At 47.7% G+C, this 24,659-nt stretch overlaps 2 protein-coding genes across 5 annotated transcripts; one reads left to right on the forward strand and one right to left on the reverse strand.

The window, feature by feature from the left end:
• The first annotated feature begins 692 nt into the window (after nucleotides 1-692).
• Nucleotides 693-11,276, forward strand: sppl2 (signal peptide peptidase-like 2). 3 transcript variants are annotated; one of them, XM_080503402.1, is made up of 16 exons: nucleotides 693-778; nucleotides 2,703-2,819; nucleotides 4,278-4,460; nucleotides 4,755-4,844; nucleotides 5,100-5,239; nucleotides 6,043-6,185; nucleotides 6,286-6,382; nucleotides 6,715-6,831; nucleotides 7,077-7,158; nucleotides 7,258-7,332; nucleotides 7,411-7,473; nucleotides 7,756-7,855; nucleotides 7,947-8,021; nucleotides 8,724-8,884; nucleotides 9,444-9,624; nucleotides 10,372-11,276. In XM_080503402.1, the coding sequence occupies exons 1-15, from the start codon at nucleotides 731-733 to the stop codon at nucleotides 9,609-9,611; spliced, it is 1,659 nt and encodes a 552-aa protein (XP_080359528.1). In that variant the 5' UTR covers nucleotides 693-730; the 3' UTR covers nucleotides 9,612-9,624; nucleotides 10,372-11,276. The 3 variants fall into 3 exon arrangements, with proteins under 3 accessions (XP_080359528.1, XP_080359527.1, XP_080359529.1); XM_080503401.1 differs by having other exon boundaries at nucleotides 10,284-10,424; XM_080503403.1 differs by lacking the exon at nucleotides 10,372-11,276 and adding an exon at nucleotides 10,234-10,317.
• LOC308135420 (rho guanine nucleotide exchange factor 18-like) lies at nucleotides 9,827-24,138 on the reverse strand. 2 transcript variants are annotated; one of them, XM_080503399.1, is made up of 21 exons: nucleotides 24,033-24,138; nucleotides 21,467-21,524; nucleotides 20,669-20,801; nucleotides 20,460-20,566; nucleotides 19,893-20,033; nucleotides 19,433-19,683; nucleotides 18,413-18,538; nucleotides 16,859-16,976; nucleotides 16,369-16,620; nucleotides 15,947-16,023; nucleotides 15,646-15,827; nucleotides 15,517-15,572; nucleotides 14,109-14,288; nucleotides 13,629-13,763; nucleotides 13,429-13,541; nucleotides 13,287-13,358; nucleotides 13,162-13,209; nucleotides 12,608-13,078; nucleotides 11,936-12,212; nucleotides 11,382-11,486; nucleotides 9,827-10,489 (listed from the first exon to the last, which is right to left on the reverse strand). In XM_080503399.1, the coding sequence occupies exons 3-21, from the start codon at nucleotides 20,734-20,736 to the stop codon at nucleotides 10,335-10,337; spliced, it is 2,934 nt and encodes a 977-aa protein (XP_080359525.1). In that variant the 5' UTR covers nucleotides 20,737-20,801; nucleotides 21,467-21,524; nucleotides 24,033-24,138; the 3' UTR covers nucleotides 9,827-10,334. The 2 variants fall into 2 exon arrangements, with proteins under 2 accessions (XP_080359525.1, XP_080359526.1); XM_080503400.1 differs by lacking the exon at nucleotides 21,467-21,524 and having other exon boundaries at nucleotides 24,033-24,112.
• Nucleotides 24,139-24,659: the final 521 nt, after the last annotated feature.

Here is a 24,659-nt window from a genome sequence, read left to right on the forward strand (position 1 = left end):
TTTCTTGGTTTTGAAAATAATATGATGACAAATATAATCCAACCTCCTGGCATAGAAGTTGTAGTGAGCACAACTAAACTGCACCTCCTTGTGCTTGGAGTGCTGCGGCGCAACAACCAGCAGATGGCCGTACTGCAGCGTCATGGAGGCCAACTGCCGTTAAACAAAGAAGAAGAAGAAGAACTTTTTTAATTGAACAAGAACATTTACAAACTTTAGTGGTGTAAATATGTCATGTAAAAATGTTACAGATGTGGTTATGTCTGAAAAGAGTTGCACAACGTGAGGGAGATATTTTAATATAAGCATATCCATGATGCTCACAGCTTTATTCATAATATCTAATGATAACGTCATCAGATTGAGGTTCACTTTCAGAGAAAGGCTGAGAACGGGCCTCTGGTCGGCTTTCTTCAGATTTCCTCTAAGTTTTTGTAAACTAAACACGGACAAAGTTACTCGTTCTGCCTGAACTCCCGTCGATTCTGGTGTTACCCGAGAGCGAGATGCCCCATCCAATATGGCGGCGACGCTGCATCACTCTGCAGTGCGGAACCAGGCAGCGACGTTTTAGAACGCCAGGACTGCACTCTTGCTTCCTGTTGGAAGGGGGGCGCTAAAGCGACCAAAGCTGAATGCAAGGCGCTGAGAAACACCGAGAAGAAGAGGGTGGGCGTGGGGGGGGTTCGGTGGTCTGGTTGCTGGGGGAAACAACAACACGCTAGCCATAATGAGGGTCCCTGAAACTCTGGTTTGGGCCTGTTTTCTCCTCCGACAGGTGAGAGACACGGCGTGGAGTTGTTCGTAAACGGTGCCGGGATGTGTTTTCGTCTCATACCAGCACGCAGTTGACATTTTCAGAGCCTCTAAACGTGGTGAAGGAGCTTTAGCTTGGATGCTATGACTGTTAGCTTGCGGACCGTGCTCACTTTTAAATGTTACATTAAAATCTGTGCGGATTAACTCTTCGGGAGCCAGAGCTTTATTTCTAGGAGGTATTTATGATCACGTCACCCAGAGGCTGTAAGAGGCTGGATATAAGTGCATATAACAAATGATAAATCTGTTCATTGTGATCAAAGGTTAGGGTTAAAATTATACAATGAAGACATTTACACAGTATAGTCTTCATTTTCAAAACCTCACCTTCAAAATTAATCGCCAGGAAAGTTTGTCTCACCAATGATGAGTGTATATGCACATTCTATTTGTGATAAGTTACCACAAATGTATTTTTAAAAAAAAAGGTTTAACGTTTGGTGGGATCTTTATTCGGCTCCTCATGGTGTGTGATCCAATTGAGCCATCACCATCAGGATTTCACAGCATCTTCCTGAGCAGCCTGCTGCCGTTCTTTATGGAGACTTTTATCTGCTGTCTCTACTGTCAGTTGCCCCCATCGTCTCCCCCGCTGGTCTGGTTTCTGCCCCTACCCTCGGCATTGGTGTGACAAATCTTGCTGGACGTCGTCAAAGGCATAATATTTACTGTCAGGCAGATTCAGGAAGAAACATACACAATACTTTATCATCAGTGAAAAAAATGTCTGCGGTACTTGCTCTTTTCTACTGTTTCTCCCTTTAAAGGCACTGTGGAGACCCCCGGGGCAATAGGCACCCCGACGTCCTTGGCTTGTGCACATAGAAACTATTACGTCTTCCATATCTAAAGACCTCCCAGAAGTGATGTAGAGGTAGTAACGTAATCTGAACTCAAGTTGTTAACCTGAAACACGTGATATGTGCAAGCGTAAATAGTGGGAAATTATCAGTGATAGTTCAAGCTTTACCTGGTGTGAGATGCAGAAGGAGATCAGGGGTATCACACATCACATCGTTAGAGGGGTCTTGTCCGGCAAAATTAATGTTCTACTGGTTTTAAAGCAGTAAAAATCCTCCCCACACCATGAACGATGCCAGAGAAGTGAAGAAAGTCTCTCCTCTCTCTCCCCGGCTTGTTTCAATTTGTAAAAAGTGTGTTGCTCCAACCAGCCAATCAGAAATCAAACCCTATATAGTGTCATCAGGGGGTTTAGCCAATCACAATCAAGGTAGGCTCCTCCCCTTTGACTCCTTCCACAATCAGGCAGCTCTGCTCTGGCACATGGCACCATGAGAGGAAGTACTTCCTCCTCTTCCCATAGATGGACATGTGTGGGCGGAGCCAGGCCAGCTCACACAGACACAGCAGATTATGCATGCAGCGCCTATGATCAGTATTCTAATGGATGAAAATCAAAGAAAAGCTGGATTCATGGCAACAAACCTTGAATGCAACGTTGTTGGACCAATGAGACGCATGTGAAAGAGTTGAACAGCTGGATGATGTGACCCCTTTGACTTTAAACACACACGACGTCAGCATCAATGCCGTGGTTCTCTGCCATCTTCAGTGAGATATTAAGAACAAGATCACGTAATATATTTAGAGTTTTGGGCCGTTTTATTCAGCACTGTTGCCCAGAAGGTTCCGATTCACACATTAGTGACTCCCTGAGTGTCATGGCGGCATTTATCAGAGAATCTCTGAACAGTGATATCTCACACTGTGCCAGAGAGGCAAAGACAGTAGCAACGTGTATGAAACCTGGCAAGTAGTACAATATTCTAAATGTTTGCATAATAGTATCCAATCTGTTGGTCGTATGAAATGTTGGAAAGAAAAGATGACTGTTTCCTGGACGTGCTGATGTGTTGGGACAGGTGGTGGCAGAGTACGGCATGGCCCACTTCAGCGACGAGGCCAAGGGCAAAGGAAAGGATTACTGCATATTCTTCAACTCGCAGTGGGCACGGCTACCTCAGGACCTGGACAAGACGGTGAGTCGCACCGTCACAACAGCTGGGATCTCTCTTGTTATCTGGCTTCAGTTAACCAGACTTGGAGGAGATAAGCGGCAGTTGGAGAAAGTTTATCAACTCTGGAGGTGAACCCCCGCCTCTGCAGTGTGTGAGTGTCCACAAAGGTCGCATGAAAACACAAGGCCGCTCAACCTCGTCTGTAAGATTGACTGAATTGTTGAAAAGTTGTGTTCTTCATGCTTCATCGACTCAATGTGAAAAGCTCTGCTGCTGCTGATGAAGCCTGTAGATGGTGTTATTACCGTATTTTCCGCCCTATAAGGCGTACCTAAATACCTCACATTTTCTCAAAAGCTGCCAGTGCACCTTATATATGGAAGAATTGCTCTACTCGAGACTGCTATTTGACAGCTGAACAACCAGAAGCTTTTATTTTGACAACTCCAACTTCGCAACTGGATCTTCAGAGCGGACGACACTCCACACAACACCTTAATCACTCATGGTTGCACACCAACATTCTAACAAACCAAAATAAACTAGATGAAATAATTACTCCCTAAACTGGGGAACAAAAACACAGCATAAACACAATCAACACAACACCAAGCCCAACAACAACCCACAATAACCTCCAACAACACAAAACATGAATTTGTCGCTGCAAGGCATGATGGGACATCATGCCTTGCAGCGACAAATTCATCCTGAGCTCCTCAGTGCAGCCGATAGAAACTCCCATAATTCATGCAGCTGTTTGTGGTGTTTTAAATGCAATTATTGGGGGTTATATTTGGTTTGTGGTGTTGGTAATAATTGTATTGTGTTGTGTTTTTGTTGCTTAGTTCATGTAGTTTAGTTTATTACCGGTAGTTGTAAGTTGTCAACCAGCAGTGAAGAAGGTTTTGTGTGTAGTGTCCTCCTGGCATAGGCTGCAGGTAGGACTATCAAAATGAAGCATCTGCACCTCTCTGGGTGCTAGAATCAGTGCAAAATGTAACCTAATCGCTTTGAGCTATAAAGGTTGCTGACCACTGGTCTATTCCATGCGCCTTATAATGCAGTGTGACTTATATATGAACAAAGTTGTAAATTATGTCAATTGATGTAGGTGTGCCTTATACTCCACGGTACTAATGGTGGTGTAAATCAGGGGGCAAGGGAAAGGTAATTAAATATTCTGACATTGTAAGGAAAAGTAAATTATAAAATTGGCCTCTTTTTAAAGATGTTCTTAAGTGCAAAATACAGAATAATTCAATCGTTGAACTTTTTTTTTTTTTAATCAGCTGAAATGTCCACCATCCACTCTGTCACATTACTTTCTTCTTTCAAGTTCAGCCTGGCAGTGTGGAAGCTGGTACTAACTGGCCAGCGGTCTGGTGGTGGTGCCGGAGAGGCTCCGGGGTCACATGGCGTGAGCGCCGACACATCAGACAGATCTGCTTAATGTTACAAGACTCTTTCGTCTCACAGTCTCGCCTGCAGATCTACGACCTGACGCCTTCGGTCCTGTGTTCGCCCGCCGACGTCCCGGAGGGAGGCTTTCCAAACCACATCGCCATGGTGATGAGGGGCAACTGTACTTTCTATGAGAAGGTCCGCCTGGCCCAGATTAATAGAGCCAGAGGGCTGCTCATCGTCAGCAAGGACAGGCTGGTGAGACACACACACTCATTTGTCATTTTATGTATTTTATTTATTTATTTATTCATTCATTCATTCATTCATGGACTTGCACATGTCGTTCTACATTTTGTAAACACTAATTTGGTTGCGTAAGTGTTGTTGCTTTAGGATGTGGTTTATGTTGTTACTATATGAGGTCCCCCCCCCCCCCCATCCACGTCTCCTTAAAAACCCATTGGACGCTAAAAGGCTCTCAAACCTCTAACAGTGTACACCGTAGCACAACAATAACAAATATTTGTTTTGTTTGGGTTTTTTTTGCAGACGCCACCAGCAGGAAATAGGAGTCAGTATGAAGAGATCGACATCCCCGTGGCGTTGCTCAGCTACGCCGACATGCTGGAAATAAGCAAGGTGAGCAGTGGACCAGCACACACTGCAACTTTAAGCAGGCCTGCAGCACACTGACCACAGGTGCTTTACTTAAATGGCGGTTTGCAGCGTCCTGTGCTCCACATCATCCATTGTGGGTGGGCTGCGTGGCACCGGCACCACCAACCAGCACGAGCACAGTCTAGAAAGAGGGAGCACAGCAGTGGGAGGGGCATCAGACTCTATGTTGAAACTTGGTGAACTGGGTCGCCCGCCTAACATTTCTAACTTCTGCAGACGTTTGGTAAAAGAGGACTGGTCGCCATGTACGCCCCCAATGAGCCGGTGCTGGACTACAACATGGTGGTCATCTTCCTGATGGCGGTGGGCACGGTGGCCATTGGCGGCTACTGGGCCGGGAGCAGAGACAGCAAGAAGTACGTAAACACCGCGGTCAGTCCAGGCCCTGTATGTAGAGACACAAAAAAAGCAGCTCGGACCATTCCCCCCCCCCCCCCCCCCCCCCATCCCCCACACACACCTTTTAACTTGCAATTTACAAAACAGGAGAAGAAATCCTTGTGTAAGTCACACCACCCGTTCCGTATGACCCTTCTGGTCCCAGCTCCTCCATTAAAATCAGATTTAATTCACCCAGTGAGTCATTTCTAGACAAAACGAGTCAGGATTTTCTTGGCAAAGACGCACGAGCGTCTGGTTACTCTGACTTTCCTCTGAGCGTGTCGGGTCATGGGTGGCCAACGTGGTATCCCCAGAGTGACGTGTCATTTCCTCCAGTGCACCAGCAGCTGTAGAGCCCATCGGAGGACGCTCTGGGGCGGGGTCACTGACCTGACCTACACCAACGCCACGGCAGTAAATAAACACAAACAAAAGAAACCCTTACAACTCTGCAGGACTGGACCTGATTTGGAAAGCAATCGAATTAGAGTTAATATTGTCATTTACGTCGATTTGATATTTTTGCTAATGTAACATTTAAAAATAAATAAATACAGCCTTTCTCTGAAATCGAAGCCTGTTTGAACGCGTTTCCAGTGTTTGTAATTTGTCCCACTAAAGGCTGCTTGATTTCTATATATGATGAAGACTGGCGCTGGAAGTGTCGTGGTAGATCAGAGCTTTCCTCCAGACACGTGCAGAAGTTGTTCGCCAGTGAATACACAACGCCTGCGATGCCGAGTTAATCAGAGCGCTTCCTCTCCCGTCCCTCCTGCAGACGTTACATGAAGGACAAACGGGACGACGGCGCAGAGAAGCACGACGAGGAGACGCTGGACGTCACCCCCATCATGATCTGCGTGTTCGTGGTGGTGAGCTGCAGCATGCTGGTGCTGCTCTACAACTTCTACGACTACCTCGGTACCTCGAGTCTCCAATCAGTTCATTGTGTTTATTCCTCGCTGTATTTCACTCTCCCATTCAATATGTCCTGGGCTGCTTTCATCTCCTCCCCCTGCAGTGCTTTGCGTCATCGCCGCCTTCTGCATGGCGTCGGCGGTGGGGCTGTACGGCTGCCTGCGGCCGTTCGTCCGGAGACTCCCCTTCTGCAAGTGCCGGTGAGTCCGTCCAGGTCTCCTTCTGTCTCCAGCAAAAGAGGATTTTCCTTCATCAGCCGGTCAGCCGACGGTCGACCCCTCAGTTATTCGTCTCGGAGAGTTCTGAAAACTTTTAGCCAATCTGTCCTTCACTCTTAGTTGCAGCCACGTCTGGGAAGAGTGTTTTTTTATATGTAAAAGCAAGTGAAAGTCAGAGTAAAACTGTGTCTTATTCCCGGACGTCACTCAGAATCTGCCGCGTCACAGACGAAATCTAATAAATGAAGGGGAAACAATAGTCTAGTTGTGAGGACGCTTCCTGTTGTTGCTGACGTAACCGGGCGCCGCCGCAGGATCCCGGAGAACAACCTGCCGTACCTGCACAAGCGGCCGCAGGTCCGCATGCTGCTGCTGGCGGCCCTGAGCGTCAGCGTGAGCGTGGTGTGGACGGTGTACCGCAACGAGGACAGGTGAGTGCACAGATTCTTCCCAGTCCATTTGTGGTCATCCTGAACGGGAGACAAACCTTCATGTGGACATGTTTCAGTATTGATCCTGCACTGGAGAGTATGTGTGGTGAGAATCAGCTTTAGCATCTGGAAACAGAACTTCCCTGAGGCTCTTAGGCCTCCAAGTGAAGACAGGCGGAATGTGAAGCTTGTCGTTGACCGTGGCGTTAGAAGACGCTGGACTGGTGTTGTGGTGTGTTGTTCAGGTGGGCCTGGGTGCTGCAGGACATCCTGGGGATCGCCTTCACTCTCAACATGCTCAAAAAAGTCAGACTGCCCACTTTTAAGGTCCGTCGACTCGTAAACCGATACGGATATTAAAGCACATTTCCAACAGTCTGAATTGACCTCACTCTCTCTCTCTGTCTCTCTTCTTCTTGCCCGCAGGCTTGCACTTTACTCCTGACGGTTCTGTTCGTCTACGACGTTTTCTTTGTGTTCATCACGCCCTTCTTCACACGGGTACGTCCTCACCGGTCCGGCCGCCTGCTCTGTTGCAACGCGTGCCGGTAGGCTAACCGGAGCGTCCTCTCTCCTCAGAATGGAGAGAGCATCATGGTGGAGGTCGCAGCCGGTCCCTCCGACTCCTCCACACACGAGAAGGTGAGCTTCTGTTCAAATCCGCCCTCCGTGCACTCCTTCTCACTGCAGCCGCGACGGAGGAGGAGGAGGAGGAGGAGGAGGAGGAGGAAGACGATCGACCAATGGAGACGAGGAAGACGTACCAGGAGGGTTGAAATGGACGTGGTGTTGCTCCTGGCTGAGGCTCGAGGCTCCAGCTCAGAACGCCTCCGCTTGATTGTTTGAAATTTACGTCCTTGCGTCACTTGTTCAAACAGTCGGATCTCTTTCGCGCTGAAGAAATGCCTTTGTGCTTCCTCACAGCTTCCCATGGTGCTCAAGGTGCCACGGTTAAACTCCTCCCCTCTGGCTCTCTGCGCTCAGCCCTTCTCCCTCCTGGGCTTCGGGGATGTCTTCGTACCAGGTGCCCCCCCCCCCCCCCACCAATCAGCTCATTGTTTCAACGTCAGTGTTCAGATGCGTCACGGTGACGGTGTTGACGTTCTTGTGTTCAGGTCTGCTGGTGGCGTACTGCCACAGGTTTGACATCTTAACACAATCCAGGATCTACTTCGTGGCCTGTACCATCGGTACGAAACACTGTGTGCTTTCCTCCTCTCAAATATCTTCTTTGTTCTCTTCAGCGTTCTTCAAACGGGCTCGCCACTCCTTTAATCCTGTGAAGAATGTTTGAGTAGTTTAAAAACAAATTGTACCAATTTCTTAAGTGTTTTACCTTCAAAACAATGTACTGTTCAAAAAAATGCTTAAAAAATGCTTATTTTAACTGTGTAACGTTAACCAAAGCGCATTATAGTTTAATTCATAAAGCCACAGGTTGCTAGTTTGAGACCCGTTGTATTTCTTCTGCCCGCCCCAGATTTACCAATAAAAAAAAAAAAAAGTATTTCTTTTTCTCATAAATCACTTCATCAACTTTAAACCTTCTGAAAACTACCAAATGTTCAGTAACTTCAAGGATTTCAACGTATTTAATTTATTTTATGCATTTGAGGGTTTTATTATTTATATATATATATAATTCCCAGAAAGTAAATATTGGGATTCGACATGTCTTAAACTAGCAACAATTAAGATGATTACATCATCATATGTAATCATTACAGCACAACATTCAGTCCTTTTTGTGGCGGCAAATGACCCGTCGACTTCCATTAATAAATACGAGGAGTTTTTAAACTATTCATGTGACGTGTGAGGGATAAAGAGTGTAAATCGTCTGCCTGTCGGCGGCCTCTCTCTAACCCCGCCGGTGTCTCTCGTCCCGCCAGCGTACGGCACCGGCCTGCTGATCACCTTCGTGGCGCTGGCCCTGATGCAGATGAGCCAGCCGGCTCTGCTCTACCTGGTGCCTTGCACTGTGCTCACCAGCCTCAGCGTAGCGCTGTGGCGCAGGGAGCTGCCCCAGTTCTGGACCGGCAGTGGATGTGTGGTGAATCACAGTTTATGACTGCCTACTGCGGAGGAGCAAACAAACAAACAAAAGAAAAAGACTTAAATAAATTTTTTTTTTTAAAAAGCCAGAAAGAATCTAGAGTTTGATATCATGCAGATTTAAGGGAGAAGCTTGAAGTTGAGTAAACGGTTTAAATTCCTTCATCTCATGCCTCTTTCTGTTTCACACTGCCTTTGGCCTCACTGTGGGGGGTGGTAGTTTGGCGCTGAGGGCTCAGCTGTCTGTCATTGTCCCTGCAGGGACTCAGTCTGGGCTCCTTCTCACTCCCCCATTAAACATCCTGGTCACACCCACACTTCCTGTCTGCTGTCGTTTGATTTCTGCAGAGATTAGACCAAGTCGTGGGATTCCTCAAGTGGTGCTGATGTAGATTAGCTTTTTTTTTTTGCTCCTTCTCTCATGATTCTCACACGTGTAGCAAACAGCTTTACATACATTTCTTGGGGGGGGGGGTTTCAAGGACTTTAATTTTCTTCTCTCATAAAATGTGACATCCAGCCGACTTTCTCAGACTTTTCTTTCTTTCCCCCTGCAGCCTGCCGTAGACCTCACACTGATCAGCTGCGCTCAGACGTCGGCAGCAGCTTCGTCCTCCACCAAGAGGCCCTCTGCTGATCGCGGGCCAGGGGCCCCCGAAGCTGCAGACCCTCCCCGGCCTCACCCGGCTCAGGAAGCCCCTCCAGAGGAGAGCAAGTCTGAGTGAAGCCTCCTCGCCGGTGAGACACATTTCCCCTCATATTCTGCTTTTTTTTTTTTTTTTTGCACCAACCCCCCCAGTTTATGAACAAAACTAGTAAGATATAGATTTAATTACTGCTGCTTTTTAGGTTTTTAAGGCGAGAATTCCCTGATTTTAGCTGGAATGACAAGTTTTACAGGTTTCTTCAACCAACAGTGATTCTGAACCAGTGGAAACAACCACACTAGTCTTTGCTATTCTATCATCTGTACACCAAAAAAAAAAAAAAAAAGAAGACTCCGAGCATTAAAATGAACAATGATTTTACTCAGTGGAGCATGTTAAATATTTTACATGTTAAGGGGAGTAGACGGCAGTCGGCATGTTTTGACCAGAGCACATTGGGAACGTTAAGTTAAATGTTCCATCGGTGAGTTTAAAAGCCGACTGCACTGAAGCTTCTCGCTTGGCACTCCACGTTTAGGTAGACGTAAACTGCTTCACGTCAACAAGTGTACAAAGTCCACCTACTCTTAAAAAATAAATTTGCAAAAAAAAACAACAAAAAAAACATGTTTGGCGATAAAAATGTACATTTACAACAGAATATTCCTCAAAAATACAAAACAGGTCCGTGTTTTTACAGTATCCCATCATTTCAATGGACGTCTCGATGTTCTTCCTCGTTTCCTGCAGCGGTCCCCGCCTCCTCCTCCTCCGCCGTCCTCCGCCTGCAGACGTGCGCCGCTAAAGGAATATCACCCTCTCTTTTCCTTTTTCCAAGACTTCTTTGGGGAAAGGAGGCGGAGCCGGCGGGCGGCCGTCGCCACTGCTCTGCTTGTTCGTGCTGAATGACTGCGACATCTTCACACGGTGGGCAGAGCCCGGAGCTCTGAAGGTCTCTGCAGAGAGAAAGAGGTAAAGAAAAGAAATAAATAGGAGGAGGAGCAGCCTGTGCACACACCTCGGCACCGCCACAATAAAGGTTTCCCAGCAGGTCGCGTGCAGGTCGAGAGCCTCAGAACTCGGCTCTCGCGTTAAAAAAAAAAAAACCTCGGTTTTATTCAGCCTGATCTAAAATATGGACTGAAAATATTAATTTCGTTCAGCCCCATCAGGGGATGTAAAAAGCAGAGAGTTGTGAAATATCCTCACATGTATTACTGTTCTTATTGAAGCTGGAATATTGAAGACAATCTTTCCAGATACTTTGTATTTTCCATCCGGACCAGTTGAATAAGGGAGATTTATTCCAGATACCAAGTTATTGTCACTGGTCTGGCCTGGAGTGAATTATTTCACCAGAGTAAAATATCACCGTGTGCGTCGCTCATGACATTTTGCTTTGATGTTGAATTCCACCACGTTATTTATTTCATCCGCATGAATACTAGAGTTTAGAAAATAAAACTTTTGATAAAGAGTAAGAAAAGCGTTTGGTGTCTCTGACAACTGTTTTCTCTCGCCACAAAAGCTTTGATCTACTTTCACCAGCGCGTCGCTCTCAAGTCAACGTCGCTGTTTTTTTTTTATTGATATTAGATCAGAAAGAAGATCATCAACAACAGACGTCACATTACATTAGTATTACAAAGTATTTATCTCAAGGTGCTAAAACTCCCTCACTGGACAAGCAGTGCGTCTCCACAAGGGGGCGATGTTCAGCCGCCGAGCATACTAAAACTACTGTGAGGGATGAAGTATGAAACAAGGAGAAATAAATAAAGCAATTTTAAAATAATTTTTTTCTCCCCCCGGTGTTGTGATTTGACGGTGCGTTTAGTGTTTCTGTACCCGAGTGTGAGACCCTGTGAGGGCTGTCGGTCCTCGCCGCTCTCAGACTGCCGCCTTCTTTCCCCGTCACCCGGATGGGAATCACCTCGCTCACCACTATCGAGGCTGCGTGAGAGAAAATACATAAACAAAACAAGAACAAACTGGACGGCTGCTCAACCGTGACCAGCATCAATCTGCTCAATCCCACTGTATGATCCTATTCTGCACGTCACGGACTCCCAACGTTTCCGTGATCGAAAGGTTCAGGATCAGAATGTTGTTCACTGGAGTTTGTTTTGTACAGATATACACACTAGAAGTGGCCTCTAAAAATGACACAAACTGCTTTTAACTGGTCGAATCAATGTGGAAATGAAGCCACTGCGATATTTCTTCATTATAGAAGGTAAGTACAGCAGATTTCACCCAGAAACCAGGGAACTGATGCAGGTTTCAGTGTGTATTCTCACTGCAGAGGACAATATATTTGACATTCCGAGCACATAAAGTGTGGACATTCTTGGTTTGTGATCACATCCGGACACTTCCACCGGTCCACGGGTGTCTCTGACCTGCGCTGTGCGCCCTCTGGTGGGTGGCCTTGGTCTTGGAGCCCTTGTCCTTCCCCTTGGACAGCGCCGCCAGCTTGGTGGGGATCTGCTGCTGCATGCTGGCCGGCTTGTGCACCTGGTTGGCGGCGCCGATCAGGTGGACGGGCTTGGGGCTGATGCTCTCCCTGCGCGGGGGGACCTTTGGAGGAACCTCCAGGGGGGTGGAGTGTTTCGCCGACGAACCACCTCCGTTCATGACGCTCCCCCTGAAGGATGGGTTACTGGAGAGGCTCCAGACCTGCGGGGGGGGGGGGGGGGGGGGGGGGGGGGGTGGAGCAGACGTCTCCTCTTTAATATTGGTTTATTTAACACTGAGCATGAAATGAGTCAATGCCAGTTTTAAAAAGACACGCTTGTGAATTTTCTGGCCTTTTGAAGTAACGGCTCAAGAACAGCAGCTTTCCTACAATTAGTCATTTAATGGAAACTGGGGCTCGATAGTTATCTGTGGTTAGAAAGAGGCTCCAGCAAAAGATTGTCCAACAGCGTCAAATACCAAGAAGAGAACGGAGAAGTCATCTTCCATTTTCTAAGACGTCCCAACACAAGACGAGCCAGTCATCAGAATCTGGTTATCTGCCAAGTGTAATCAGGCCTCTGAGTTAACGGCCCGTTTTAAGGATCTCTGCTCACGTGTGCGGGGTCGTCGTAGTTCCCGGCGCTCGGCATGAGCTTGGCCTTGATCTTGTCCAGCCGCTCCCTCTCCTGGCCGAGGCGCTCCCTCTCCCGGTCCACCGACTGCGTGGCCTCCCGCAGCCTCTCCAGGTCCTGCTGGTAGCCCTCCCGCTGCCTCTCCAGCTCCACCTGCTCGCCGCTCAGCTTCTCCTCCCGCCTCCGGCAGTCCTCCTCCCGCTGCTGCAGCTGCGCCTCCGCCGCCTCCGCCTGCAGCCGCCACTGCTCGCGCTCCTTCTCGAAGCGCTGCTGCTCCTCGCGGTGCTGCGCCTGCAGCCGGCGCAGGGCGGACAGCTCCTCCTTCTGCTTCTCCAGGTTGCGCTGCTTCTCCTGCTCCAGCAGCGCGTTGCTGTAGTTGCGGGCCGACTGCTTGCTCTTGGACTGAAAGGCGTTCAGCATCTCGATCCGGCTGTCCTGGTGCGCCACGATGGCCTGCGGGTGGAACGGTCGGTCACAGTGGTCAGTTCCTACGAAGGGGACGCTGTAGCTGGAAGGTGACCGGAGCGGCGTCTCACTTGTAAGCTGTAGAGCCTCTGAGCCAGCAGGATCACACTGTCGTACACCTACAACAGAGAAAGACCTGGTTATTTCCTCCGTCAATGGATGTCCGTGGCCCCCGAGGACCTGGAGAGTGTGTCACCTCAGCTTCAGGAAAGTGACCGGCGTTAAGGTTTGCATTAGCCAGTGAGGTGGAGTCGGTTTCATCGTCCGCCTGGAAGCAGAATAAATAAAGTCACAATGAGGCATTTGATCGTGGGGATCTTTACTCAGGCCTCACTCACCGACTGTTCCAGGCCTTCGGAGTGAATATCCAGCGGCTTGTGGTCCAAACCCGAGTGGCTCCGGTACACTGGGACCTCCTTGCTCTCGCCCGGGCCGTCGGCAGCTTCGCCGTCTGCGTGGAGGAAAAGGTGAAGGTGGTCACTGATGCGGACGCAGAATCATCTCCTCAAGAGGGACGTGATCCGTGATCCAGTCTGACCGTCGGGAGGCGCTGGGTTTGGAGCAGAGTCGGTGGAGGTGTGGGCCCTGCTGAGCTCGTCCTGCTTCTTGCCGTCATCCAGCAGAAGGCTGGAGTCCTTTATCCTCAGGAAGAGCAGGTTCTGCAGGTTCTCCACTGGAGACAAAAGGAACAGACATTTCGCTTAATCTCCTGAGAAGAGAACTTTTTCAGCCGTGACTGATGGAGGAGGGAACGTCATTGTTCGTAGGAACACGTTTTTCAGTCGTTGTTCTTTTCTATTACAGATCGACATCAGTTTATTTGTATTCATATCTGATGTTTTTGTTTTACTTTCTACTTATAAAGTGACTTGTGGAACTGTATTCATATTTATATAAAATTAGTATTGATTTATGTTGCTAAGTTTTTCAGTTTTTCCTTGCTGCTCCAGTCAAGCATGTTGGTTGGTGATCATTTGTTTCCATTTGTGGGTCAGAGAAGAGTTGAAGGTCCTCTCACCCTCGTCCACGGCGCCGTTGAGCAGCGTCTCCCCCTGCTGGAGGTCGGCGGCGTCTCCTCGGAACAGCAGGCCTTTCAGGGGGGTTTCCCGCTCCGTCACGTTCTCATAAAGAGCCGCGAAGACCTGCTGCTTCTCCGCCAGGCTCTGTTTGATCAGGTCGTCTCGCGCCTTCAGGATGTCTGAAGTCAGTGAAATGAAGACAATCTTTATTTCCTCCATTTTCTCAGCTCCGAGCAACGTGAAGCTGAGGAGATGAGTAGCATCCAAACAGTATGACTGTTGTGTATGAACAGGAAGAAGAAACAAAACAATCCCAGCAAGTGATCATCATTTCAAACCTTTAAGTGCCCGTTTGATTATGTGGTGATGTTTTTTCCGAACTCGAAAGTCCAATTGGTTTTCTAGACCAGTGTTTTTCAACCTTTTTTGAGCCAAGGCCCACTTTTGTCTTTGGAAAAATCTCAAGGCACACCACCACCCGAAAATGTTAAAATGTGAAATTCTGTAGCCTCTATTAACAATATAAAGTCATTCTCATCAAAGTTTTATCAACAGGAATCAAATAAACACAGAAAAAAGTATTTCCCAATTTCTTTTTTGCCTGGACCTGATGGATGAAGAGCTGAGATCCTGGTTCACATTCTTCCTTTTCAAAAACTTCTCCATCACTGTCACTGACACAGTACTTTGATACAAGATGGGAGCAGCAGCAGGAGATTAACCAGACTGACGTCTGTTAAGTTTCATTTCACCAGCAACGTTCTGTGCTGCCATCTAGTGGTGAAGAGTATTGTAGCGATCACGGAGTTGGTCGCTGCAGGGCATGATGGGAGTTCAGGTTATGTGCTGCCGGAGGTTATCGAGGGTTATTGTTGGGGTTGTTGTGTGTGTTGATTTGTGCTTGTGTTGTGTTTTTGTTCCTCGGTTCAGATAGTTCATTATTTCGTCTAGTTTGGTTTGTTGGATGTTGGTGATCAACCATGAGTGAGAAATGTGTTGTGTGGAGTGTCATGCTGTTATGAAGTTCCGGTTGATTGTGTTCATGTCAAAATAAAAGCCTCTGGTGATCAGCTGGCAGAAAATAATCTCGACTCAGAGCAATTCTTTCATGGATACTCGCCACAGTATTCATACACGATTACTCTGCACACTGCTCTCACAGCTGACCGCGGTCGTTAGAGCAAATATTTTTTTTAGAAAAAATGTGAAATTGAATCATTTCCCACGGCACACCTGACTATATCTCGGCACAGTGGTTGAAAAACACTGTTCTAGATGACAAACAAATTTTGATTCGTCCTGGATTGTTGTCAGAAGTTTGTGGGGTTTAATTTGTCATTTCTACTATGAGAATTAGTCCTTTCCTCATCAGAGGGCCTGTTCATTACAAAAACTCTGCTGCTTCACCTTGGAAGTACTGCAGCCGGGCGATCTGCTCCTGGTACAGCGTCTCCTCGCGGTGGCTGCGGCACACAAACATTGGTCTCAGCGCTTTGCGTTCCAGAGGAGGGGAACGCGTCGGGGCGCGGCGCTCACCACTCCACGGCTCCTCGGATGAGGCTGGTCCAGGTGGCGCGCTCCTCCCGGGAGCCCGTGTGGATCTCGTACATCTCGGGCAGGCTGGTGGTGCAGGCACAGATCAGGAACATGGCTTTGTCTTCGTGGGCCACTTCGCGGACGATCAGTCGTTGGAGGGGCACCACCGGGGGCTTGTTGTCCTGCAGCCGAAACAGTGGATCCGGGACGGAAAAGTAGGGCTCCAATCACTGGCATTTTTGATGAGGTGGCAGTCGTATTAAAAATAAATAAATAAATCACACAGTGGATCAGGACTCACCACGGCGGCGAACGCAAACTTCTGGTCTTTCTCCTGCAGGAGGAGCAACATGTCCGACAGCAGCACGGCGTGGACGTCTGCGGCGAGGTGACAAAACAAGCTTTTTGTACGGCGGCGAGATGCAACCCGGACTCTCACCGTCAAGGCTTGTTGATAAACTGGTTCTCAGATCCCTCTGGCTTTCACTCAATTCACTGCCGTTTGAAAACGGAAACTATGAACTCCTGACTTGACGAGCGTTCAAAAAAAGATAATACTCATTAACAGTTGAACTCTTGACCTCCGACCTTTGGAACTATTTCTGCAGTTTAAACACATTTCGTTGCGAAAATATGAGCGTAAGTTGTCGCGTGTGAGAACTCCTGTTTATTTGCCGTATGCAAGAACCAGTGTTCCTCACCCTGGACAAGTGGCGACCGTACCTTTGTGTCTCCCAGAGGACTTCCAGGTGACCGCCCCCTCGTGCAGCAGCGTCCGGTTGCCCTGGATCAGGTCCTCCCGGCGGAGCTGCCGGCCGTCCTTCAGCCGCCCGGGAGGTTTGGGCTCCAGGCGGAGGACGATCTCTCGCAGACGAGCCGCCTTCTCGTTCTCGCTGACCCGAGCGTCCACCTGGCCGATGCTGTCCTTGATCAGCGCCAGACCTTCCACCAGGGCCTTGTGCTCCTCTGTGTCGGCTGTTGAACGCCGTAGCAAAGGACTCGGTCCGTCAATGAGGGGTTGAAAAGGGGCAGCAGATCATGACATCAGTGAACAACGGAGGATTAAAAGCGAGCGAGTGAACCACGCGGTACTGCTGTCAACTTGACATTACGCAAGACATTTTAATTCATTCTTCAGTTACCTGTGAAAGAAAGAAAGAAAGAAAAAAAAACCCACGAAGAGATGGGTTGTTTTTTGTTTGTTTTGTTTTACCCTCAGTGTTCTGTATGATTCGCTCCACCAGGACGGGGTACTTGGTGATGCGCTGAGTCACCAACAAAAACAACTCCGGGATTCCCAACCTCCGCACCAACGGCAGCTGACCGATTTTCTGTGGGGGGAGGAAAGGTTCCATTTTACAAGCTTGATCAAATCCATACCTGCGTTTACTTGCTCACCAATCCTAATAGATATACGATTGAGTTAAACTTAGTTTTGGAACAGACGGCATTAGAGACCTAACTCACATAAAGCTATGCCTCAATATTTAAGACAAAAAGCTGGAACTTTGAAGGATTTATAACAAATTGATGGAATAGCAGTTTGTTATAGGTCAAATTTTAGACAGGGCAGTCTATTTTGTTTATAAATACTATATAAAAGTCATATATAGTGTTTCACAACACCTGCGGTGCGTTTTATATGGTTTATAGAATTATGTGTGTATAGTTTACATGCAATTATCTAAAAGAAAAGCGGTTACAACATATGACTAAACTCCATTATTTCAGACGGTCTTTCTCAGTGCTTTGACACATGCAATGTTATTTGATGGTGTCGGTAGGAGGAGCTGGGTGGTTGATGGGACAGAGAGGAGGCAGCGATGGAGACATGATTTACAGTCGTGACTCCTGCAGGAAGAATACTTTCCTCGTTTGTGAAATTGTTTTGTCAATTTTGATCATCCATTTATTTTCTGACACACCTCTTATTGTCAGTGTCTGTTGCTCAACCGTCTCAGGTGTGCCGACATATAATTACATAGAATTATTGGATGCATGCATCTGTATGCAAATGTACAAGGCGAAGCCCCGCAAATTAGAATATAATAGAAATTTTGGTCTTTATGACTTTAATTGATTCAAAACATCTCAAAATAGTAAAAGATTTCATGGGACGTTTTTAGTGTTTGACTGTTAACGTTCCTAAAAAAAACAACAACAAAAAAACCTTAAGTGTAAAAGTATAAAAAAGTTAAAGTTTCAAATATGCTTTATTTATTTATTTATTTATTTTAGATGGAAACTGAAGATCTGTGGAAGTGAAGCACGAGAGCGAAGCTTTTCAGCTTCAACATCCCGTTTCACATTGCTCATCGTTTTTTTTTAACATTTACTCATTTCAGTGCGGTCGGATCAGTGAGACACATTTGTCTTGTTTTAGTCTATTTTGAGGACTTTTTCTATTTTAACAAAATAATAAATAAATGTAATTTCAATTTTTCAGTTTCCTCATCAGAGTAAAGGCAGTTGACTGCTCCTGAAACATTCTGATGAAATTAATAATCATTTTATGGCAATTAAGGGACGGTGGAACACGTCTGAATGACTTTTTTTGTAAGAAAATCACTTTGCGCTGCTTTTTCATTTGATTTTCTGTAACTAAAGAGATCGACTGAATTCCATGTTTCCAAGGATCTTTACTATTTGGTCTCTCCAGACCTTCTCCCAGATATGAGCCTTGGTGAAGGAGGGCTGAGCCACCGTCTGCATCAATACGGTAAATTGTTTGTTTCCTCAATGACATCATCAGGTGAGGACTTCTTACTCTGTTGAGGATCTGCAGCTTCTTGTTGTTCTGCATCTGGTCTCTGTAGAAGCTGATGGCCTCGTTGGAGCGGCTGCAAAACGCACTGTAGCACTCGATCATCTGTTCCCCGGTTGCACCTGAAAACTGAGACCAAACAAGCAGATTTCTATCTTCGTCTCCAACACGTCACCCGAACGCGTGAAACTCAGCACAGATATAAAGCAGGTTAACGCAACGCCGCTCCGGGAATGTGGCTGTGACACAGCATCATTCCTGCTGCGGAGCGTTTCAGACATACCAGCCATTCCTCTGGACACCTGTGCATGTGCACGCGATGAGACGAGGGCAGAACAAGGTGCCGCCGAGCAGGAACCACAAACGGTGAGGCATTTCTAAAGCAGGCAAGGGCTGCACAACATATACCATATAACGTACTGCATTGTGTGATATATATATATATATATATATATATATATATAAATCACACAAGACCGGCTGAACTCTGATGAATTATTTTCCATATTTTGTATGTAAACATTCATTCAATCAGATTCCTACTGTCTGACAACAGACTGCACTTCACTTCCTTATTTTCACATTACAGCCATCCTGCTGACAAAAGGAATGGGAAAAAATTTATTAATTAATAGAATAATGAATCCTGAAAAAAATGCAAAAAAAAGAAAGAACCGGGCCCAGAAGAAAAGCGATGTTATTAAGAACGAACGTCAAAGACATTAACATCGCCGATGTTTGGTTACCGTCGCCTTATTATTCAACGTGGTCCCGTGAGCTCTTGATACCGTGTGTCTGTGCTGAAGCAAACCTGAGCGAGCGCTGTGGCGTGCAGCTTATTTTCTAAACACGAGGACAGGTAAAGGTCACAGCCGTCAGGTAATCCTGCTGTCGACAGCTGATGTGTTTGATGTCGACCTCGGTGTGGGAACGTAAACAAGCACTGGCAAATACCAGCCGAGAACAGCGAGTGCCTGAATCCTCTCTGCATACAAGACCCCCCCCCCCCCCCCGGTCCACTACCTGTGAGATGAGGACGTCTCCGAGCTGTGTGACTTGGTAGGCGTTGGGGCCTCCCTCCTCCTGACTCCGCGTCTGCTGCTCTTTGAGCGCGGCGAAGAAGTGATGGTGGAGGCTGAGCAGCGTCGCCGCCCCGAAGAAGAGGCGCTCCAGCTTGGCCTCGTCCATCAGCTGGGACTGGCGCAGCTCGTGCATGTAGACGTGCAGGAGGGTTTTTAAGGTGCGGACGTGGTGCATCTCCGTCTGGATCAACTCTGGACATGAAGGGAAGATGGAGACCAGACCACTCGTCAAAGTGTGTTTGGGCCAGACTCTCACAACGCCAGACGTCGCTAGACTCAGACACACAGTGCCAGTGTGGGGTTCCAATCCCACGGCTGACAATGTAGGCCTCCAGGCAGGAGGGGGGGGGGGGGGGTCAAACACGTTTGTCTCAAAGAAGGTGGTTTGTGTTTGTGTTTACCATAGATGACGTCCTGCCTGTTGACGGCCTCTTTGTTCAGGGAGCGCAGGTAGTTGGGGCTCACAGCCAGACTCCAGGACTCCGCCTCCAGGCCCTGGGCGTCGGCCTCCAGCTCGCCTCGCAGCACAGTGTAGTGGGAGTCTGGGTGACACACACAGTCACACTCAGGTCTTCCTAACAAGGCGTGTGTTTTACTGTCACAAGGCTCTGTGTGTGTGTGTGTGTGTGTGTGTGTGTGTGTGTGTGTGTGTGTGGGGATTCACTGCAGGTTATTTTAAAATCTTTTTAAAATGACACATTTCCAATGCAGGTGATTAAAAAAAAAAAAAAAAAAAAAAAAAGGCTGTGCTGCATTTACTAAACAAGGCTTCATCTTTCAAACTGTTCAAACTACAGTCACAGCAACACCTGAACAGCAGGTGTGGATCCCAGGTTCCCCTGCTGGATAGTAACAGTGACGGCAGAATGAAGTCTGGTCGGAGACTGGGGTTTTTTTTTTCCCCCAGGGTGAACTTTAATCATGACAAAAGGTCAGGAGGCTTTTCAGCAGCTCCTCATCCCGCTGACCTTCGAGGTTGATGGGCTCGGCCGAGGAGGGGGCCAGCGACAGCGAGTCCTCGGAGGAGAGCCTCAACCGCAGGCCGTCGGTCTCGTCCATCTGCGCCGGACCGGATCTGGTCGGGACGCGAGGAGAGAAGGGCCGGGCGGGTTACATTTCAAATGTGACGTCGGCAACGGAAGAAAAAAAAACGGCTGCGGGCGTGGCGGTGACCGACCTGCGGCCGGAGCCGCCGAGAGAAGAGGAAGCGGGTACGAGGCTGGGGGTGGCGGGGGCGACGGTCATGCCGGGACTCGTGGAGCTCGTCGGACGGCCATCGGAGGCCGGAGGGGGAAACGCTCTCCCCCGAGCTGAGCCGGGGAAAACAAGAGACGAGCAGAACAATAAACAGAGCGCCTCCGACTGTTGGCACAGTCAAAACAACGAGAGAACAAGTCACATGGCACTTTTTAGGCAAACATCAGGAGTAGAAATATTTGGAAGGGAAACAGTACGAGTGCACACACACATACTGAGCACATGCAAATACCCAGAATCATAAGAATCCAACTAATACACGGTAAAACGCTTAAGAAAGCAACTGGAACAAAACGGAGGGGAACATCTAGTAGGAGTGTTTCAAAACCCTCAAGACACGACATGAATGTTGGTTTTCAAACACTCGTCGTGAAGAAAGTACAGCAAAGTAAAAGGAAGCAAAGCTAAAAGTTAGGGAGTGAGATGAAGTAAGTGTAAAACAGGAGCCCGCAGGATCATTTAAAGAGACAAACATTACAAGTTTACACAACCGTTCACCACCACGACTTCTGAGAGACGCGTCGCTGCAGCAGCTTTTAAAAAGAGCTGCTGTTTTACTGAAATGGTAAAGGTTATCTGTGCTGGATTGGGAATACATTGTGAGTTCATGACGTTGATCGTACAACCAGACAGGAAAACACCAGCTGATCAGCTCTTCCTCATCTCCGTGCCATTTTGAGGTTTAGGAGTCAAGTGTGTCGTCTCGTCTGTGACTCACCTGCTTCATATATCCTTCTGCCTCTCTGTTCTGTGCCTTACGTCTCCCCGAGCGAGACCTGGACACACACAAAAAGTCGCACAATGGGAGAAAATTGTCGTGCCGCGGGTGTCATGGCGTCTGGAGGGTTCAGTCGGACCAGCTCCACACAGAAGCTTCACCTGTGGTGTTTACTAAAAGACGAGAACCGGGTGGATGATGTCGCTTGTGGTGCGATAAAAGCTCCGTGCCGAGACGTACTTCGGCATGCTGACGAGCGCCGTCAGAAACTCTGCAGGTATTTTAATGACACGGATGTTTGAAACAGAAGAAATGGGCCCGACTGTGGTGGAGGAGAGCTCAACTGCTGGACGTGCATGTTAACATTTCTGAAGCCTCGAAACCAGACGTGTCCAGGTTGCAGCACCGAGGTGTCACAGGTGTGACTACGTCCGATATCGTTTCCATCTTCCCAGGATGCAGGTTTCCACTGAATCTTCACGTCCGCAGGCACAAGACAAACTGGTAGAGACTGTGAGGAAGAGGCTCGTTCTTCAAACTCTGGAAGAAAACCTTATACAGTCCACCTTTCACCACGGCGACACTGGCTGAACACCGTCACTGAAACACTGCAGAGGGTGCCGGAGCGCTTCTTTTCCCAGGCCGTTGTGTCACATTACTGTGTTTAACGACTCTCAGTGGGTCATTATCTCTGGCGTGGGAGCACGGTACGGCTGCCGGATGAAGGTGGCGGCCACACCTCGGATGACTCACCTCCAGAGGGCGGAGGGAGGACGGAGCAGTACCGAATGCAGGTCATTCCCCCACAGGAGGAAAACAAGACCAGCCAGTCCGCCGAGTATCCTGCAGAGGACGGAGAGACGGACGGACAGGGGGGACGGGGGGAAGGGGGGGGCTCTGCTGAATGGAGTGTGAGGATTTACTTTCACCTGGGCCGAAAAACAGCAGGTCTAATCACACAACACCAGCAACTGTGAAAACACCACAAGAAAACCACAACGCCAACCGCCATGAAACCAGACCCGTCAACCTGAGGAGGCTGTGAGCGCTGAGGGACACAAAGAGGCCAAGCGACCCACGTTGCTCCTGTTCCAAATAAACCCCGGAGGCGTTATCCGCGGCACGCCGTGGCGGCGGGAAGAATCCGCCATACACAGAAACTCCAGATTCCTGGGAAAGTCGCTCACCTCCAGCCTTGACACACTGGCTTACTCATTAACTCACAGGTGGCGGCGACTTGCAACCGTTGCGGCGTAAACGAATGCCAATGTGCTTCTGTCACCGTGTGAACGCGCCACGAGCTGCAGCCCCGAGTGGCCCACAGCAACGCGCCAGGGAGCCGTCGGCCTCGGGGGGGCACCCCCCCCCCCTTTTTTTGGGGATCTTCAGGCATTATCTGAGTGGTTTCATCCGGTCTGCATTTATCTGCTGGTCGTTTCACGGTACCGTCTGGAGGTCAAGCAGGCCATTCCAGCAAGGCTGGAAGAACTCGTGCAGATTGCAAGTCAGGTGTAGGATATGTGACTCAGTCCCCGACTGGACCAGTCAGTATCTACGTCTTCAGGGATGCTTCCAGAAACAACGCAGGAGCAGCTTAAGACACATTGGTCTGGAGGACACTTTTAAAATTCTCTTTCACGGCACTCATGATCTGGATGCAAGAACCCTGGAAATACAGATGAACGTGTTTGCTTAAAAGCATCCGTTTCACTTGAACACCACTGTGGCAGTGAACAGTATTATCATTAATACTTTACCTTTTTGAAGTTGCATCGCTTGACATTACCTAAAAACTTAAGTATCCACACACTGGAGATATAGAGCTGTCAGACAACACAAATTACATCACAATGTTCCCTTTCCCCCCCAAACTATATCATACTAATATTTTGAAATATACATTAAACTGAGCTTTATAACGACAAAACGTTAACTACAAAAGTGTTTATCTACTTTTTTGTTTTCTGAGAAATCTGACAGTGTAATTAAATACGTTTAAAAGGCAACTAGTCCTTTGCTTTTTTTTTTGAGAAAAGTACTTCATTATATTATATATATATGACAATAATTGGGTGCAGCAGTATTTGTAGTAGAATACAAGTTTGTTTTGGGGGGGTTTTCCCCACCTTTTGGTGAATATGTGAGGAACGCAGCCTCGAAGTGTTCATATTTCCGAGCCTGGACCCGAGACCTGAAGCACACACACAAACACACAAGCAATGCGCACAGGTGCCCGCGGTGCGTTCACGGATCGTTAACCGGTCATGAAAAACAGAACTTCAGTCACCAATTATCAACTGAACACTTGTGGCAGCTATTTCTTGTTGACATATGGAGCTTAGCTTCTCCTCTTTCAACCAGCAGCTGACGGCCAAACTGTCTGTGAAGACGTGAAAGAGAAAAGTGAGAGCAAATGGCACGAGCTTTTAGAGGAACAGCTGATCTGGTGGTCAAAAACTTGTCATGTAAAACTCGTTTAACTCGCTGGGGCTGTTGTGTCGCGCGTGCGACAAGCGAACTCGTCTGTGGAACAGTTAACGACACACACAAAGTGTTTTCTTCTTACCGGGTGTTGAAGTAAAGTGGCACGACCACGAGCCGGCTCGGTGTTTATCTCCAACAAACGTACAGGAGCGACATTAATTCTCTCTGCAGCTTGAAGTGACGAGCGGAGACGCGGAGGTTCCGAGAACAGGAGGAACAAGTGCACAACAAATACAGGCTGAAGCGAAGGGGGCGGGGCAATCGTCAACACAGAGACGTGGATTGGTGGATGAACAAGTACAATGTCGCCGCCATGTTGGACCGGTCAATTCGTTAGGAGCAGACGGCGCCATATTGGACCGGGCAGTTTTATTTCAGATTAACTTTATATGTATGCAACACCTACGTAGCTATTTAATATGCATTTAATTCATTCATACATACGATGTATGAATACATGGAATGTACAAAGAGCACTACAGCTTTATTTTAACCCTATATTTTTTCTTTCCACGAAAGTTTTTTTTTACACAATTGTATTTTTTCTATTGTTTGCATACAAACCTAAATAGAAATAGATTTATTCTGATTACTAAATTTCAAATTTACTGCACTTTACTTTATTAACCTACAGAAAACTGACATGCAATGAACTTTTGTATTTGTAAAATACATATTCAATATCTACTATTACTAAACTTAAAGGGAG

Source organism: Blennius ocellaris, assembly GCF_963422515.1.
Source record: "Blennius ocellaris genome assembly, chromosome: 10".
NCBI lineage: Eukaryota > Metazoa > Chordata > Actinopteri > Blenniiformes > Blenniidae > Blennius > Blennius ocellaris.